The following is a 12682-nucleotide window of genomic DNA, read 5'->3' as shown; positions in this document are numbered from 1 at the left end:
ACATTTTCCTGAGAGCTTGACAGAAATGTTATATTTTCATCATTGTTTAACTTTTCTATTAAATACCATGAACATTTTATGGTTTCATTTCCTCAATTTTAAGATTTGCAGCTCTATCATAATGTTCATTTCAATTATTGCTAAATAATCAATGGTTGGACTGTTGGTTGGACAAAACAAGGATTGTGAAGGTGTCACAGCAGGAAAGGCAGCTGTAACAATACCGCTTAGTTGCAGCTGCAACATCAATTTTTCTGTGAATAATCTGGTTGAATAATTTATATTACCTGTATGCGCAAAATTGCAAAAAAGTGTTTACTGTGATAAAATGATACAAATGTTGCTTGGATTAGAGATTATAGATTTTTAAAAAAAGGGTGAAAGGTGGCAAGTTTTGGAACAAATTTTCTGAATTTTATTCCACATACTGCACTTCAGGTGTCTGCATCTGAATCACATCTATTATCACAAACAAAAATGCCCCAGTGGTACAACTAAATACACTTTGAGTGAACAGAGAAATGTGGAATGTTTTTATACTTGAACTTTTGTGTTCATTTGTAAAATCCATAATTGTATACAGGATAGTTACTAGAAACTTACAAACAATACCATCAAAGGAAGTTTTTTTTCTTTTAAATAAAGTGCATTTATACTACTCTCTCAGTCAGTCACACAGAGGAAAAAGAAATGCTCAAACATGTAACACTAGTATAGACACCACTGATTGGGAAAAGGCCTGAAAGTGGACATAATAGCTGTATAAGATTACAGATTTCTTAATTAGGTGATTGGAGCTGACCCGATGACTCCTTTATAACATCAAGATATAAAAGGACTCCTTCCTGTCACTACAATATATAAGACAGTATATTTAAAAATGCATCCCCTATTCAAAAAGATAGAATTAACAGTCACGTGTGGATCACAACAGAAAAAAAAAGTTAATGTTTCAAGTGTTCATTTGATAATTACTGCAAATATTTTGTCATTAGAAACATAAATGCATATTCAGTAACCCTATGGCTAATAACATCCATTGTGGGCTAAATCAGTGGTCTGGGCTTCATCAAAGAAACTCTCAATCCGACAGATTAAAGTTAAATACGGTGTATTGTGAACCACCGGAGGGCAGTAGAGTAGTGTCAAATGGAAAAACTGACTGGCTAATGCATGTACTATATGTACTACAAATATTGTATGCTGCCAATAAAGTAGAAATCAGCTTCTGACTTTGTAGCACTGCGCAACTTTTTAGCCCCATATAGCGCATTTGCTTTGGTTTTCCAAACATGTAAGAGCACAAGAAGCTGCACCAGCAAACCTGTCCACTTATTACACTGTCATCTGCAATGACCAAGAGCAAAAGCTGAAAAACCTGAACATTTAGTTAGATAAATATGTTGTGCAAACTAAACCACTTGCTTGAAACTGAGGTTTGGACTTAAAAAATATCTTTGAATTTCTGCTTTTGATGTAAATTTTGTCGTCTACTGATTCAATTTTCCTTTTACATTTTTAGAATAATGAAAATAAATCAAATCCCTGACAGAGTGACATTTACCAATCAAATCTTTAGGCCCCTTTCTACCTGCGACCACACTCAACGCACAGCAGTAAATGATTTGCATAAGATTATGTACACTTGATAGATATGAACTTTTAGTAAATGATTATGACCAACGAGAGAGGAACATAAATAGTTTGCCATGTCAACATTTCACGGCGCTCTTGCTGAGATGACTGATTCAAACACCTTAATCAGTATGTTACGAAGCAAAATGTGAGCATTACATGAATCAATCTGGACTACCTAATTTGTAATTACACAGTCATTCTGATTATACTGTAGATAACCTTATTTTTACAATTGCAGGTTCGTTGTGATATTTCATCTTAATATGCACAAACCCTACCTTAGCTACAGAGCCCTTTAACAAATAAATTATGCTATGCTACAACCATGACTGCCTGCTTTTCCCAGTTTGGCTGAAAACAACACATGGGTTCATTACTTGTGTGCTCATTAACATTTTCTTATGCCTTCACACACTATACTCACACAAACAACCTTCGATGTGACCAGTGTAATTTGTTGTTCGAACAGGAGAGGATTTCCTTCCTGTAACTGTAACTTTATCCTAACTGGTTATTTGCAGGCTGCTTTCTGTCATGACCGTCGCCAAATCAACTGTGCTGAGTTTAACGATTCTCACACATGCTCACACAATCCTTAACTCAGTCACTCACAAACACACTCGTGTCCTAATTCGTGGACCACAGGGGTATGGATTTAAATACATGAAAATCAGCTGCTGACGCTGCTGCCTCTTGTGGCAATGTGAGTGTTTGTGTGTGCGTGTATGTATGTGTGTGTGTGTGTGTGTGTGTGTGTGTGTGTGTGTGTGTGTGTGTGTGTGTGTGTGTGTGCACGTGGATGTGGAGGGTAAAAAGGGCTGTGGTAGCCCTCCTGTGAAGGGAAGATAAGCGCTGAGCCTGAGCTCTGTCGTTCTCGCTTTCCTCGGCAGCAGGACACAGCCTTCAAGAACCATCAGAAATAGACCCAGGGTGGGTAAACACACAGAAACACACTCTTTCTCTCTCTCTCTCTCTCTCTCTCTCACACACACACACACACACACACACACACAAACAATCCCCAGGCAGACAGTGCTTGACGTGACATCCATTGACAGAGCGCCTGCTTTGGCTTTGTCTGACCATGTAAAAAGTAAACTGCTGCATGACAAATAAACAAGCTTAATCATCTTGTTGCTTCTTCACTGATGCTGTGTGTGATTTGTCTTGCTTGAGTCACAATTTGACTGTTTTTCTCCATCTTGGCTGATAAGCAGTAAAAGAAGAAAGGGCTGGTTGAAAAACAGAGTGACTGGATTTGGTATTCACAGTATTCAGCATGTTTTGATCTGTAAAGCACTTTTTGACCTTCTTGTATCTATTATTCATGTACAGTACATACCGTTTGACATGCGTTCACATAGACCCACACATATACATCTGATAGAGTGTTTTCACGTTACATTAAGAGTCTTATTAAATTATTTATAATAAAAAAGCAACAGTTAATGCACCTTTACATTAGATTTTTTTTTTACTCCAGCCTTTAAGTTAGATTCAGTCAGTGATTGGAATTCATAAATAACATTTTATATACTCTGAAACTGGAATGTACATTGTTTTAAGTGCTTGTCTTCTGTTGCATTGTTCTTCCAAAAAAGGCATCGTTTTATTTTTTAACTACCCATTGGGTCACATTTTTGGCTGGCTGCTACCTGTTGCAGCTTTCTCCAGCGGTGAACCAGCAGGACTTTGTGTCACCACTGCAGCCCCAAAAAACACTCGACCTCCAGCAGGAGAGTCAGTCTTTCCCGCTGAGCCTCCCTGCTTCTCCTCTGCTGCCTTAGTCTGCTGCTCTTTGCTCTTGGCCCCCTCCTGAGAGCCGAGCTTGATTGGCCCGAGGACGTTTTTGGCCACAGTGGTCAGCTGGCTGACGAAACTCGTCTTGTCGCCAGGGGAGACGGGCCGGGACTTGCAGAGGGAGGGTCCGCAGAGGGAGGGGGTGACTGATGTCGGGGAAGGAGAGGGGGAGGGCGAATGCTCCTCCACCACCTCCAAGCGGCATTTGTCCTCCCAGTCAAGGGTGCCCCGGTAGCAGTTGACCGGGCCGAGCCCCTGCCTCACTTTGCCCAGAGAGTGCGGCTGCCCATGTGGGGGGACGACAGGTGCGAGGACCCGAGCTGGGAGTTTGGGGCTTTTGGAGCCAAGGTCTGAAGTCCTGGAGTCACTGCTGTCAGCCTTTCTCAGGCTGTCCCCCATACCTGATGGTTTGAAGGTTTTGTTCATGCTCAGAGGACCTCCTGTCACTCCTGTGTTGAGGCCAATGGACTTATCTGAAGCAGAAGCAGAGCTCTTGTTGAAGGCAGCACCAGGTAAACCAGACCTACTCCTGTTGTTTCCTTCTTGCTTTGGTTCAGGTCTGCCCCCTAGCTGCTGCTCCAGGAGATCTTTACCATTAGGTAACACACTTTTGGCTGCCTTGGAGTCGAGCTGTTTTGGAGGTATGTTTGCTAGACTCTGGGAGATCTTCTCAGGCCCCTTCTGACCACCGAAACTTCCTGTTGTTTTGGTAGGGGTGCTGGGGGTTGTAGCTTTAGTGGTTTCTGTACTTAGTCTGGAGCTTTGCGAGTTCAACGGCAGCTCACTTGCATGAGGTTTTCTTGCTAAGGGTGACTGTGGTCCTATTGCTCCGACTCTGCTTGTTCCAGTCTCTGTCTCCCTATCTTTCTCCCTCTCCCTTCCTCTCTCCCTCTCTTCCCTCTCCCTTCCAGCCAGCAGGGTTTCCCTGCTGAGAGGTGACTCCTGTCTCCCTAGTCTCCTCACAGGCTTCAGCACTCCGGTCTCTGGGATGGTTGAGGATGAAGGCAGGGGTGGAGGATTGGGAGGCAAATTCTCTCCCTCAGTCTCCAGCAGGCTCTGGAGCCCGAGCTCACAGAGGAAGGCATCCTTGCGGTACTCAGAGTGCTGCACCTCCAGGCTGTGCTTCCTCAGCGGACCCCCCAGTCCTCCAGTAGAGCTGGACTGGGTCAGAGGCGAGCCCAGCTTCTCTGCTGACTGCACCCGTTTAAGAAGAGGCGATCTCGGGGGCTCGGCACTCTTGGGCCTGGGACGGACCACCGGTGGCGAGGAGTGAAGCTTTGCAGGGAAGGACTGGGTGGTGTTGGAGCTTCCTATAGTGTGGCCAGGCAAGGGGGGAGGGGAGGACTGGGTGGGGGAAGGTGTGTGGGCCAGCGGGGAGAGAGGGATGTTACCAGCAGACTTACAGCGGGCAGAGCGATACTGGCGGTGGAGCTTCGGGGAGAGGCCGTGCAGGGAGCTAGGCCTCATATGCTGAGAGGGAGCGGGGGAGTTTGGAGTGCTGGAGGCTGGAGAGCTGCTCTGGGAAGAAGCACCTGAAGAGAGCAGGAGAGATCAATGAAGATGTGAACAATCCCTGAGGAAAAGGCACACGTTTGATTTAAAAGTAAAATATATTCTAGCTTTAAAAGAATATACCCCTTTCCAGGGCATACGCTGTGTAAATTTAGATAACTCCCAACTCTATTTTCTAAAAATAAATGCCCTTGTTTTCTGAGCAGTTTTTTACACTTAAACTGATATTTGACTGGTTTTATTTGACTATTTATATGTGCATTATTTATTTCCAGTGCCCTACCCAGGTATGAGGGCTCAGGGGTGGAGCGGTAACCCTGAGTTGGGGACCGGGCAGACAGGCTGTGAGTTGGGGAGCCCGGAAGACTCTCACTGGAGGACAGAGAGCGATTCAAAGAGGACAGGCTGCGGCTGGTGTGGAGAAGATTTGACTGTTTTGTGATCTTACGGAACAAGGAGTTTCGCTTCTTACTGCAGGATGGACAGAAAATGAACAGAGAAAAAAGAAAGGTTTGAATTTACAAATGCTGAAATAACAGACATTAATCCACTTATTGACCCTATTTTAAAAAACAGTACTGGTTGCTACAGATCATATATATTTTACAATGACCATTTTCCAAAGAAATACACCTTGTTGCTGCATTCAAGAAAATTGTGACCTTTGACAAAAACTGAAGGTTAAGTTTACAGTCTCTGCAAGTTACTTTTTGCAGGAAACATAAATAAATAGAATCCAAAGGTGACTTTGAATGCATAAAATCAACCCCAAAGTTGGTTCAATTTTGAGCTGAAACATGCACAACTCGCACCAGAAAAAAGGCCCATGTTGTAAAACAAGACAATTTTGTAACTGTGCATATTGTACAGCAATAAGATCTCTCATATCTATTATAATGTACAGTATGTTTATGAAACTTGCAGTCAGCTGAGACAGCAGTAACACGTCAGTGCAGTGATGCAGGTGTAAAAGCTCCTACCTTTCCTGGCTGTCCTTGCCCATCGTCCTCTTGTTTCGTCGGGCCATCTTACACTTGTAGCTGGCCTTACGGGCCGGGCCTACTTTGATGGAGGTGTTCTCAAAGGGTGTGGTCGTCACTGTCACCTTGTTGCCACTCTGCAAAGAACAATGACATTCAAAAGATTTCTACTCTGATGCCGATAATTATCCATTGACGAGTTTATTTACACAAAGCCTGAAATTGAAAACTAGTTATTTACATTATGAATACAGAGTGAAGAAGCCTGCTGATGCCCACCTTGAGAATGAGCTCTACCACTTCAGTGTGGACCAGGCCGTGGACAGCCTCCCCGTTGACATGAGTGATGAGGTCACCGGCACACAGGCCAGCTTCCTGGGCGGGGCCGCCGTCCTCCACATGCTGCCAATAAACAGAATATTCAAGCTCATGAGAGGCGAGTAAATCACCTCCATGTAAACATTCAGAGGACATTTACTTATCATGTTTTGAACAACCAGTGCTGGTTTGTCTGTGCTTTCAGATAAAAAAAAAAAAAAAAGATTTCTCCACTGTGGGATTAATAAAGTCTTATCTATCCAAAAGGATGTATATTAATGTACTGAAAGATTAGAGCAGTGGTTCTGAAGTTGAATGATTCTTGTAAGAACATTAGGCAAACAGGATGGCTCGATTTCTCTATACCAGGGGTCTCCAACCTTTTTTCCTCCGAGAGCTACTTTGACAAAATAAAATAAATAAATGAGCTACTCATGTAGCTCTCGGACACTGTAACATGTATTCACACAGCTGAGCTCCACCAAAGCAGGTAAATAAGCTTCTTTTATGTGAACAATAACAAATTGATACACACACATTCTCAACCAGTAGCTCAGAAGCTACTGGTTTGAGACCCGTGCACTATACAGATTTGTAAGACTTATTGGGATGGAAGCATATTTAAAAGTTAAAATTGGTACTTTGATATTGCTACGTATATATTGCTAGTTCCATATTTTCCAGCTTCACGACCACCCTTATCCTGCTTTTCACTCTGAGTTCATCCCTTCAGTTTAATCAGATGTTTTAAGTTTACGGATTTCTGTTTAAGACCACCTTGACTTTAAAATACACACTCAAAAGTCAAAGCACACGCCGTCTTTACAACGTCTGTGGTCAGTCTAAAAGCAGTCCTATTATGGAAATATCACTGCAAGTTTCTTACCCAAACAATGTGATGCACACTGTATACATCACTGTCTCCAATGTAGACCCTGATGGCCCTGAGAGTGAAGCCGTACTTCTTCCCGGAGCGATGGATGGTAATGGGCGAGCGCAGCACGCTCACTGCCGGAAAAAAGTCTCTGCTGGGTGAGGAGTCGCGTGATGAGGGGTTGGAGGAGAAAGAGTGGGGAGACATGGGGCTGGCCAGTGGAGAGAAGCCGCCATGCTGCTCCACTGGAGGCAGGGAGAGTGCGAGGAGAGAACTGCGTTAAGTGCGTCACACATCAGTATTGCCTAAAGGTTTTCATTCTTTTCTTTCCTTGTCCCTCTCACCTGATGGTATGATAACAGAGAGGGCCGTGGCAGAGGCCGACTTGATGACCTTGTTGCCTGGTCTGGAGTTACGTTTCTCTCCCTCACCAGACAAATGCTGGTGGCGCGCCCTGCGGAGGACCAGGTCGTTGGTGGCTCGGGGCCCCAGAGGGTCATACAGAGGAGTCATCACGTCACGGCTGGCAGCTGCAGGACCTGGAGATAATGTGCTGATGGCCGTGGTATAGCCTGGTGTCTCTCCTGGTCTGGGGGATTTGTCTGGGAGGATGTAAAGTTATAGTTATCAAATATTAAAGTAGCATTAGAGCTGAAAATAACTATGTTTAGAATTGCCCTGCTACCCACTGACTCAGCAGCAGCCATATAATAATTACAACTTGATTTTTCACCTCCTCCGCTCTTAGCCCCCACTGCTTTCTATGTCTGCCTTACTCTTTTTCACTTCTACCTCTATTCTCTCCTAAAACTTTCACCACCTCCACCCTCTCACACACCTGCTCCGTTGATCTCCTTCAGACTGGCCCTCTGCTCCAGGAGGCTCGGCGAGGGGACAATGGTGCCGTCCAGTGAGGTTCCACGGACCTTCATGGCATTCTGGCGGGACAAGAAGTCTGGCTCACCCTCTAGAGGTGAGGCAAAGCGATGCGTGTCCATCAGAGCTGAGAAGCGTCGCCGAGCACCAAGAGGAGGGCTTGCATCTCCTTCCATGTAGAGAGACTCCGAACAAGACAGACGCTTCCTGCAAGAGAAGGGCGCAGACAATCGAACAGTGTCCAACATGACTCCAAGTCTGCAGCCATGCTAGAGACTTCGATGCTGTATAATAGAGCTTTGAGCAAAATGTCTACATGCTAACATGCCGATGTTAAGCAGGTATAATGTTTAGCATGTTCACCATCTTAATGCGTCAGCACTATAACTGCTTATTACCACTAAACATAAGTACAGCAGCAGAGTTCAAATCTTGACCAGATGATGGCACCAGATTGATGATGGGCACAGTGAAAACAATTCACCCTGAGGTCAATATGGATATCTGCCTATTTCATGGATGTGAGCCCAGTGGTTGTTGAGACATGTTAATCCCTCAGTCAGTTAGTGCGGAGTGGACAGCCATGCTGCTAGCAAAGATGAGCAGCGACTGAGGTGAAAATGCAATCAGATGAGGTGATAAAAGTGACGCTTTAGGTACATTATTTCTCAAATTAACTCGACAATGAACTGTAGGCAAAGATGAGTCATGTCTAGAGAGACGATGCAGATCATTTACATTTGGTTTGGAAGACGAGAAAATCCAATATATAAGTAATGATAATAATAAATGATGAACCTTCTTCATCTTATTTTTTTATCTATTATGGAGGCAGAATGTATGAAAGAATGATTTTATTTTAATATAAATGTAGAAGGATTACGGTCCAGATATATGCTTCCTAAAGATTGAGGTGAAATTGAGTTATGAAAAGAAATGTCAATCTGCTTCTGCTGTACGCTCTCTATCAGCAACATGTCAGTGAGTGAGATCATGGTCTGCTTGAAAAGGCAACCATGAAATTACAAATGCATCTAGATCTCATGTTAAGAATTAATTTTTCATTTAGGTGGATTAAAAAGTGAAACCCCAGATGCTAACTAATGAGAAGTCCTTTTAATTTAGAAGTCAGACAGGTGCTTCCTATAACAGTTAATGAATTTGAATCTATAAAGTATAACACCTGCAATATTGAAGGTACAAATAGTATTAAACCACTTGCATTGAACAGGATACAAACTTATTCATTAGGTAAACAGTAAAAAGAAGCAGCATTTGAACTATTCATAGCAAATCATGGAAAAAAAGTATACTGGATTTCTGTGAAACACATGAAGCAGCCATCCATTTCGGCTCTGCTACTTTCCAAACTTTGGAGAGAGTGGATCTGATGCCTGTTTTTGACTTAAAGTGAGTGTGAAGTTTTTTCTTCTTTCATACAAGAAGTGTCAACACTGGTGTTGGTGAGAAAGAAAGCTGTTCTCGAGGTAAACTGGGATACGTGACAGCTCGGCAGCTGAAAGAAAAAAAAGAAAACCTTCAGGGAATCACCTTCAGAACATCCTCATATCCTACTCGAGTATAAAGAAAAATAAAGTACCTCACTGTCTCGTACCTTCCTTTAAAACCCCTTGTTCAATGCTCCCCACCACTCACATCTCAGGGGATCCGGTCCGCCAGCTCTTGTCCCTCATGCTGAAGCTGCCCAGGCTCTCCCTCTTGGTCACTTTGTCCTCCCGCGCGCCCTTGTGCTCCCGACGGCACACGGAGGTCGTAGCTTTCTGCTCCAGCTGAGAAAGATGCTCCATGCTGCTGTACACCTGCAGGGGGACACAGTTGGATCAATAATCATTTGGTCGGTTAGCTTTTATCAATGGCTTAGAGGAATGAGAGTGATTAATTGTTTGTTGTGATTGAGTATGGTTACAGTATTTGTTTCGTATATCAGCAATTAACAATGTCTGCTACTAATATGATGATTTTAAACCCACAATAAAACAACCAAGGACATTAAAAGAGTTGCTTCCATTTGTGCAATGCAGACTAAAAGGTTCATAAAAGCAACGTTTACAGTGGTTTAGAACCAGGAGCATTCATCACACATGGAAAACCATTAAAGCATCAAATCATTAAAACCCAAAGACTGGCTATAAAAATGGACTTTGACTTTGGGTCTGAAAAGTAATTGATAATCTAAATTTATCAAGCAGTGGTTGTAAATATATATCATTTGTCACCAGCTTGTAGGCTTGTGTACATTATTTAATTTTGGAGGACAATTACTGTACTAAACATGCATTTGTGCTAATTGATGGTCAAATTATATCTTTTTTTTCTAATTCATGCATTTATCCTTATCATGTCTATCATGCTTGGATGTGTCTACTTTTACAGTTGGCTGTGACGACACTTAGGGCAGGGACTATTCCTTTAACGATACACCTGCCTGTCTGATACCTGCTGTGCCTGACAAAAACTTTGGGCCCAAAATTGTTTTCTTTCCTTTAAGTAATTAATAATATTAAAATATTTTTAACTGAAAATGACAGTAACGCAAGTCTTTTTTGATATACTGTAAAATAAATAAGTAATGGTTTTTCAACCCAGGATGGATTAATGCATGTTTTTATACTTGTTTACTGTCCAATAAAGCAGAGTGGTTTCTTTAAAAACACATTTTCGCAGAATCTTAAATCTTAAATCATCATATTTTTTTCTGTGACTTAAAATAGCAACATGAAGAACAACATAACGTGTATGGTTTCATCATACATGCACGTGAGCATTAACATATCCACAAAGACATGCATGCAGTTACTCTGTAAGGCTCTCATAATCATGTGCACAGCAACACAGGACAGCTGAGCTGTGTGGGGGAGGATAACGCGAGGAGCAGCGTTAAAGAAATTCTAAAAAATATTCAGCACCATGGAAACAAGTATTGGCTGAAGACCCAGCTGTCTTCTCAGGAGGAAAACCAAAACAATTTTAACAGCCACAAAACAATCTCTTACTTTATTCCATTCATGAAACATCTGTGAACATCTGTGATTCCATTTTTATCAAAATGGCAAGTAGTTGAACACAGTCAGGAGAAGCTGCTTAAAGTTCAGGGTGAATACTCTTTTGTTCTTTTTAAGTTTTGAAGTGCGATGATTTGTTTGAGCCCTTTGAGGATTTATTATCTCACCTGATAAAGGAGTCGTTAGCACCAGCTCTTTCTTTTTCATCATCCAGTTTCATTCATGGTTGTTTGCGTTTTCAGACAATTTGTCCCGAACAAACAGCCACATTTAAATATAAAATAAGGTAAGAAAGAGGTATAACATGAGCTGATCTAAAGTGTGCGATGACATCAAAACATGATGTTCTTTCTTGTTATAACAGGCATGAGAGAGAATAATGAGTAGAAATGTTCACCTCAGTGAATTGTGAAGTGCTTTACAAAAGTTGTGTCCGCAGAGGTTCCAACACCTGCCTGTCCCCAAACTTTGGTGCACAACTCATAGCTTACAAGTTTGCCTATGTGAATTTTGCTTTTAAGATTGTATTCTTTACAGTTTTTCTGAATCGCTAAAACACTAAACCCCATTCTCTAAACCAAACACTCAGTAGCCTGAACCCATTTATTGAATCACACACTCTTCTGGCCAAACCATAAACAATTTTCACTGAGTTAGACACAATTTGCAGATCTCATTGACTCATTTTGCAAAACTCTAAACACATTCTCACTCATTAAAACACAGTTTTCACTGTGATGCACTTGTGATGCATAATAGTGACTGCAGGTAGCAAAAGTTGAACTCAATCAAGTGTCATAGCTTAAACACAACTACTCAAACTTGATGACACTTGTTGCAAATGACGTGATGAAACCAATATAAGACGGTTCAGAGTGCACAGGTTGTTGACAGTTGAGGGTTCATATCAACAATTGACAGAAGCTATCGCAGAGACAGAGGAAGAATTATGTAAGACACGTAGGGCACGTAGAGAAAGAGGACGAGTGCGAGGAAGCGCAAGAGAATTTTTTTTTTTTTTTAATGAAATGTGAGCTGCTGTAACAAACCATGTTCTTGTTCATGGAATGACGATGAGTGAAGCAGGACAAAGAATGCAACCCAACATCAGCAGAATCTCTGTGTCCACCATCATCCAGAGATTCAGAAAAGAGAACATGTAAACATTTCTTCTGTTACAGTATTGAAAGTTGACAGTATATACTGTATATACAGATGTTTCAGTCCATCACTTTGCCAATATAAAGGATTGTTGGGGAAAGCCCATCAGTGTTTGTACGGTTATACATGTATATTTTTGTAACTACGTGTTCACTTTTTGTAGAATTGAAAGATTGCCATGTGAGTGTGGAAGGACACTGATGTTCTCCCAGCAACAAAAGGCCCTCATAGAACAACACTATTAGACTGCATGAGAAACAACAGAGTTACATATTGAAAATTTGGAAGGAATCAACAGTGTTTGGATCATTGACGTGTCCTCCAATGAAACATCTTTTCATTTACATTTTCTCTTTGTCCTTTTCCACAACTTTACGAAAATAATGCTGAATCCACTGAGTTATGAAGTGTTTCCTTTTTTTTTTTTTTTTTTTTTTTTTGAAAATGCATTAACTGCGTTGTAAACAAACCTTTTTTTTCTGGAGCTACATGCCCTGAAC

The 12682-nt window shown here is 42.0% G+C and overlaps 1 protein-coding gene and 1 long non-coding RNA gene across 4 annotated transcripts in view; one reads left to right on the top strand and one right to left on the bottom strand.

Annotated features, from left to right (window-relative positions):
• Nucleotides 1-373: 373 nt before the first annotated feature.
• The window catches only part of LOC138209597 (microtubule-associated serine/threonine-protein kinase 1-like), a 77207-nt gene continuing 64898 nt past the window's right edge, over nucleotides 374-12682 (bottom strand). For all 3 annotated transcript variants that reach the window (XM_069168284.1, XM_069168285.1, XM_069168286.1), the window contains 8 exons: nucleotides 9655-9818; nucleotides 7961-8205; nucleotides 7467-7724; nucleotides 7135-7367; nucleotides 6210-6332; nucleotides 5931-6067; nucleotides 5234-5421; nucleotides 374-4970 (listed from right to left, as the gene is read on the bottom strand). In XM_069168284.1, the coding sequence (XP_069024385.1) occupies nucleotides 3271-4970; nucleotides 5234-5421; nucleotides 5931-6067; nucleotides 6210-6332; nucleotides 7135-7367; nucleotides 7467-7724; nucleotides 7961-8205; nucleotides 9655-9818 (3048 nt within the window). In that variant the 3' untranslated portion in view covers nucleotides 374-3270. The remainder of the gene's footprint in view (nucleotides 4971-5233; nucleotides 5422-5930; nucleotides 6068-6209; nucleotides 6333-7134; nucleotides 7368-7466; nucleotides 7725-7960; nucleotides 8206-9654; nucleotides 9819-12682) is intronic.
• LOC138209598 (uncharacterized) lies at nucleotides 4957-7263 on the top strand. The gene is made up of 4 exons (XR_011179171.1): nucleotides 4957-5041; nucleotides 5226-5460; nucleotides 6185-6366; nucleotides 7181-7263. It is a non-coding gene; the product is annotated as an uncharacterized lncRNA (long non-coding RNA).

This window comes from Embiotoca jacksoni, unplaced genomic scaffold, assembly GCF_022577435.1.
Source record: "Embiotoca jacksoni isolate LCO1_2020_lvr unplaced genomic scaffold, fEmbJac1.0.p SCAF_4, whole genome shotgun sequence".
Lineage (NCBI taxonomy): Eukaryota > Metazoa > Chordata > Actinopteri > Embiotocidae > Embiotoca > Embiotoca jacksoni.
This window is presented reverse-complemented; position numbering and strand designations above follow the sequence as displayed.